This window comes from Echeneis naucrates, chromosome 10 (assembly GCF_900963305.1).
Source record: "Echeneis naucrates chromosome 10, fEcheNa1.1, whole genome shotgun sequence".
In the NCBI taxonomy this organism is placed as follows: Eukaryota; Metazoa; Chordata; class Actinopteri; order Carangiformes; family Echeneidae; genus Echeneis; species Echeneis naucrates.
In genome coordinates, this window is record NC_042520.1 from 6,658,578 (window position 1) to 6,665,052 (window position 6,475).

The 6,475-nt window shown below is 39.0% G+C and overlaps 1 protein-coding gene across 1 annotated transcript; it reads right to left on the reverse strand.

Annotated features, from left to right (window-relative positions):
• Nucleotides 1-3,553: 3,553 nt before the first annotated feature.
• Nucleotides 3,554-5,198, reverse strand: LOC115050395 (signal-regulatory protein beta-2-like). The gene is made up of 5 exons (XM_029513239.1): nucleotides 4,856-5,198; nucleotides 4,279-4,650; nucleotides 3,992-4,117; nucleotides 3,824-3,867; nucleotides 3,554-3,694 (listed from the first exon to the last, which is right to left on the reverse strand). Exons 1-5 carry the CDS (start codon nucleotides 5,196-5,198, stop codon nucleotides 3,569-3,571), a joined length of 1,011 nt encoding a protein of 336 aa, XP_029369099.1. The 3' UTR covers nucleotides 3,554-3,568.
• Nucleotides 5,199-6,475: the final 1,277 nt, after the last annotated feature.

The following is a 6,475-nucleotide window of genomic DNA, read 5'->3' on the forward strand; positions in this document are numbered from 1 at the left end:
GTGATCGTCCTCTGCAATTCGATTACGTTGTCTTCTGAAGTAACTTTGGGAACAAAGAAAGAAACTTAATCATGATTTGATTGGATGAGAAAATAAAAATGCTGACAAACATTCTAAGATTAAACAGATAAACATCCGTTTATATAATAATAAAACAATAACTTAATTAGTTGATCATAATTTCATAGGATGTGAACGTATTGTTTCAACATTTTTATGAAACAGACTATAAATAGACAAGCTTCTAAAATTGAGCTCAGAAATTTTCAAATTTATCAATGCTAATTTAAAAGTAGTCTGCATTTACCTTCAATCTCCAGTTTAGTTCCATTTCCAAATAAAATTTCTCCACATGTGGCCACAGCGCAGTAATGAGTCCCAGCATCAGAGGAGCTGACGTTCTTGGAGAAGAAGTAATCACATTTCTGTGCGGACTCAGACTCAGGAGTCTTTTTACAATGATCTCTATTGTTTCCATGAGCGTAAATGAAACTGGGATGAGCTTCATCTGATCCAGCTCTGAACCAGTACACACTGTGATCTCCTGGACATGTTTTCTTCTCAGAGTCAAAGAGGACCGAACACTGAAGAGTCACTGAGTCTCCTGGACGGACTGGATCAGATGGAGGAAGCTGAAAGTTGGTGGTGATCTCAGGTTCTGATCCTGAGAAATATAATAAAATTATACATGAATTCAAAACTTCACTTCAACATTACTGAACATAAAAATTCTAATTCTAAAATATAAACCAGAGAAATATGTTTCACTTTGACCAACTCTATTTGAAAAGTTCCTTGAGATGATTTGTAATTAAATTTTCATGAGTGTACCGTACTTTATTTACCTTTAACTCTCAGAAATGTTCCTTTTAAAAACTTCAGGTCAAGCTTTTCTGTATCTATACAGTAGTACATTCCAGTGTCACTTGACTCTATTTTGTTAATATGCAGCAGAAAAGTTCCAGGTTCTTGTTTGGCTGTAAAACGAGGACTCTCATTCACACCGTCATAATCAAATGAAAATGTTCCTCCCAAGATTTCAGGAAAGTTTCCAGAAACAAGTCGGATCCAAAATAATGTGGTCTGCTTTAGGCTCTGAGTAGAATTCAGACGGGGACATTTCAACTTCACGTCTTCTCCAACACCAACAGTCTTCGTCTCAAAGATCATTTCATCTGTGCATCCTAAAAATACCATTAAACAGATCAGGAATTAAAATCAGAGACAGAGGCACATATCTCTAGATCTAAACTGATACAAAAAGATGATTATAAAATTTGAAACGTAGACTGCAGAATACATTTTGAGAAAAGTTGACTTTATCTACTTACGTCCTGCTCTGAGGAAGAACAAAAGATGAAATATGATCAACATTTTCATGTTAATCCACTTAAGACAGCAGTTATTTTAAACTCTGTTGAAGATGATTTCCCTTAATGTAGTCGTATGAAGGGGAGGGAACAATATGAGAGCAATCTGATTGGTCAGTCATTACACTGGTGTCTCTCTGTGCCACCACAGTGGAAATATTATCACTATCTTTCATGTCTAAACACACAAAACAACCCTGAAAACAAAGTTTTTTTCATGGTGGGTTTCTGTAACTGGCTCTGAAAGTTCACTCAGCTGGTGATGAGATATGATGCAAACAGTGAATCATCTACATTTTAGTTTAAGTTTGCATAATAATTTCTTGCAGTTTATTAATATTCCTGAATAAGAAATATGGCATATCTTAAAAATAAACTCGGACACCACCAGCTACGTGTCATTTTTACCAAATGGAGGTCAATTTTAGAAAATTTGTGCCACTAAGTCATGAATAGACAATATGACACAACACTGCATATTTCTGCGTTGTTCATCTTGTGTGTGCGTTAATTCACTTTCCATGAGAGATAAAATGTACAGCAGGTGCAATTTGTTTGTGCTTCACAGGTTTTGTCCCTCTCACATGTCGACATGATATTATCAGTAATGCCTTTTTGTCCCAAAGTCTGATCCATCAAACCAAACACAGCTCATGATCACATCCAAAGAAGTTTATCGGCACGTTTAAACATGAGATCAATGAAACAAAAGGTTCAGCAGCATTTTTGTTTGAGGTTGTTGAGAAAAGAATGATGATAAAAAAAAGTCTTTGTGTTTTTCCTGACATTGTTTGATTCGACCTCTCTGAACTGTGAGGATGTGAGCACTGAAATGACAGATCCTCATCCGACTGTTGCTTTTGTTGTTCAACTGCAGACAAAATACATCTTCATATCTAAGTGATTCACAAAGGCAGTGGAGCCATCGTCAATTTCCTGTGAAGCAGCCAATCCAGATGCACCACATCATCAGTGATGCCCCTCCCACACATCAGTCACTTCAGCATGAAGAGCAGAGCGGACAGACTTGGGGAGGTTTCTGTGGTCACAACATCCATCCTCTGTAGTCTCTTCAGTTATTTTCAGAGCGCTGCTGAAACGCAGAAGCAGAACACATTCAGCTGGAGGTGCTGAAAACTTTCTGGGATTTTTCTCTTCCAGTAACATCATAAAGACACCAAAGTGCTCAACATGAATAAATCCTGTTTGATGCCATGAACAACAGTGGAAAGACTCTAATATCGTGACAGAAACACTTTCCAGGACAACAGTACAAATTCTGCCCTCAAAAATGTAAAAGTAGAGCAGAAGTATCTGTGTATGACACCAATGAAAGCTGAAAATATCTTCATTCATCTTCTAACGCTGTTTCCAGGTCGCTGTGGTGCTGGAGTCAGTCCAGGTCACACTGGGTGAGGGAGGGGTCACCCTGGACAGGTCACCAGTCCATCACAGGGCCGACACACAGAGACAGACAGAGACCAACAACCACTCACACTCACACTCAGACCTACGGACCATTTAGAGTCAGCAGTTAACCCAAACATGATGTCTTTGGACGGTGGGAGGAAACCCACACAGGCACGTTCAGAAAGGCCCCAGGCCGGGAACCGAACCCACAACCTTCTTGTTGTGAGATAACAGCACTGTGCCGCCGTGCTGCCCGGCTGATCACATGTAGAGTAAATACATAGCAATATTTGGCAGATCACCACATTTTGGTTTTCAGCAAACATGAAGGTCCACAAATGATTGAGCCCATAATGATCCTGAAAACAATGATGTGTTTGTTCCTCGTTCAAAGAACAGACACAGACAGCTTCATGTGGAGAAGGATGGACTCATTTTTTATTTGTTTCCTCTTTCAGCTTTTCCCTGTTCGGGGTCACCACAGCAAGTCACCGTCCTTCCACTTAGATGATTTGATTTGGCTCCAGTTTTATGCCAGATGTCCTTCCTGACGCAGCCCAAACAATCACCTGGGCTTGGGACCGGCACAAGAGTACCACAGTGGGCGCCTTGTGGCTGGACTTCTTCGCCAGGGAATTGAACCCCGGTGTCCCGTATACCAAGTGAGCATACTCATCAGAAGGATGGACTAATGATAACTCATTTAAAACAAAAACTTCGCAGTAAGTCGAGTCACATCATCAGCTTTATTAACTCAAAACAAATCCACTGTTTGGATTGTTAATCTGTCACAAAGCTCTGACACCAGAATACACCGTCTCTTTCTCGGCTGCTTTTTCATTCCTTCTCTCCACTTTTCCAGCTTTCCTCCTGGTGAAGGTTGGAGCAGAATAAGTAAGTCGGTCCTCATCTCCCTGAGAAGATATATAATGAAGAAGGTTATGAGATTAATGATAATGATGGTGAGAGTTCAGAAAAAATCATATTCAGGAAGAAGAAATGTTAGTAACTTATCCAGTTCTGTCTTTTCTCATGTATCTTACCTGCTGACTTCTCTGATCAGTGCTGACTGTTGCAGCATCTGCAGCTGTATAGAGTGAAGACGAGAGATGGTTACACAACGGACAAATGGAAATCAAGTCAGGTTGTCTTCAGCAAAATATGGTTTTGATATTTGATATTTTCTTTGATATTTAAGAAACTTCTACTACCTTTGGAACAATCACAAGTTTTCTTCTTCATATAAAACAGGAAGACAGTAACAATCAGAGCTGTAGCCAAAGTACCACATAACACCAACAGAAGTGTGTTGGTCCTCTGGAGATCCATCATGTTCCCTGAAATTACGTATGAACCAAAGAAATAAAGTTCATTATGATTTGGTTGGATGTTAAAATATAAATAACTCCTGCGTTAAATAGGATTTAAATTCTACATTCTGAAATTAAACACAAAAATATGCCAATTGAACATTTATATAAGAATATTCTCCACTTACCTTCAATTTCCAGTTTATCAATCTCCAGTTTAGTTCCATTTCCAAATAAAATTTCTCCACACGTGGCCACAGCGCAGTAATGAGTCCCAGCATCAGAGGAGCTGACGTTCTTGGAGAAGAAGTAATCACATTTCTGTGTGGACTCAGACTCAGGACTCTTTTTACAATGATCTCTATTGTTTCCATGAGCGTAAATGAAACTGGGATGAGCTTCATCTGATCCAGCTCTGAACCAGTACACACTGTGATCTCCTGGACATGTTTTCTTCTCAGAGTCAAAGAGGACCGAACACTGAAGAGTCACTGAGTCTCCTGGACGGACTGGATCAGATGGAGGAAGCTGAAAGTTGGTGGTGATCTCAGGTTCTGCTCCTGGGAAATAAAAACACACAGTTAATTTACTGTGAAGTTATTGAAACATCTTCGTTAAAGTCTAATATACATTAATCTGTTTCTATCTTAAAAAATAGGCCTTGACCTGAGGTATTTGAAAATTAACTTGGGATAATTTCTGTTGTGATTTGGCACAATATAAATAAAAATCATTTCAAATGTGTTTGTCCTGTGTTTTATTTACCTTTAATTTTCAGAAATGTTCCCTTTATAACCTCCAAGTCAAGCTGTACTACTTTTACACAGTAGTACAGTCCAGTATCACTTTGGTCTGCTTTACTGATTTTCAAAGGAAATGTTTCAGGTTCTTCTTTTGCTGTAATTCGAGGAGTCTTTTTTGTACCATCATTATGAAATAAGTATGTTCTTCCCAAGAGTTCAGGCATGTTTCCAGAAACAAGCCGGATCCAAAAAAAGTTGGCATTGTAATCAGATATATGGCGAGGACAGGTCAACTGCACATCCTCTCCAACACCAGCAGTCTTCGTCTCAAAGATCAGATCATCTGTGCCTCCTGAAGAGAACATTATACAGCCGCAGACAGAGGTTGATCAATATAATTAATACAAAAAGACAAAACTGAAATTTTAAACATAGACTAAAAAATATATGTGAAAAATACTGATTCATCTACTTACGTCCTGCTCTGAGTAGCAACAGGAAATGTACTATTATCAACATTTTCATGTTAATCCATGTAAGACAGCAGTTATTTTAAACTCTGTTGAAGATGACTTCCCTTAAAGAAGACATACGAAGGGGGCGGCAACAATGTGAGAGCAACCTGATTGGTCAGTCATTTCTCTGGCGTTCCTCTGTGCCACCACAGTGGAAATATTATTGATACTCTTTCCGTTGTAAACACATGAAACAACACTGATGAACAAACTTCCTTCACGGTGAGTTTTCATACCTGTCACTGAGAGTTAACTCAGCAGATGACCTTAAATTGTGTGAAGAGTAAGTTTTGCAATAATCCACCACAATTTCCTGGAAAGCTTTCACAAAAAACAATAATAATAATTAAAAAAAATCACTCTGTTTTGTCCAGGTTTAAAATGTTCAACAGCATTTTTTGAGGACAGTGAGAAAAAAAATTATTGTGGTTAAAAACCAGTCTTTTCTTTTTTCTCCTGATGTCCTTTGATTTGACCTCTGAACTCAGCAGATGTGAGCACTGAAATGAAAACAATCCTCATCTGGCTGTTGTTTTCGTTGCACTTTTTATTTGGGGCCAACAGATATTGTCATTTTCATGAGTCTGTGGCGTAAATTGAGTTTGATGACATAATTAGATTTAATTCAAAACTGGGGATGGAGTCTTCCTGTTCCAACATGACTGCACCAGCGCACAAAAAAAGGTCCACAAAAACATGGATGAGAGAGTTTGGTGTTGGTGAACTTGACTGGCCCGCACCGAGTTCTGACTTCAACCCGACAGAACACCTTTGGGATGAATTTGAGCGGAGACTGAGAGCCAGGCCTTCTGCTCCAGCATCAGTGTGTGAAACTTACAAATGCGCTTCTGGAAGAATGGTCAAAACTTCCCATAAACACACTCCTAAACATTTTGGAAAGACTTCCCTGAAGAGCTGAAGCTGTTATAGCTGCAAAGGATGGACCGACATCATGTTAAACTCTTTGGATTAAGAAAGTTTATATTCCAGTCAAGGCACGTGAGCCAATACTTTTAGCAGCACAGTGTATCTTGTGAACCAGCCAAGTCAGACACTGAACATCATCAGTGATGACCCTCCCACACATCAGTCATTTTAGCATGAAGAGCAGAGTACAGACTTCAGGA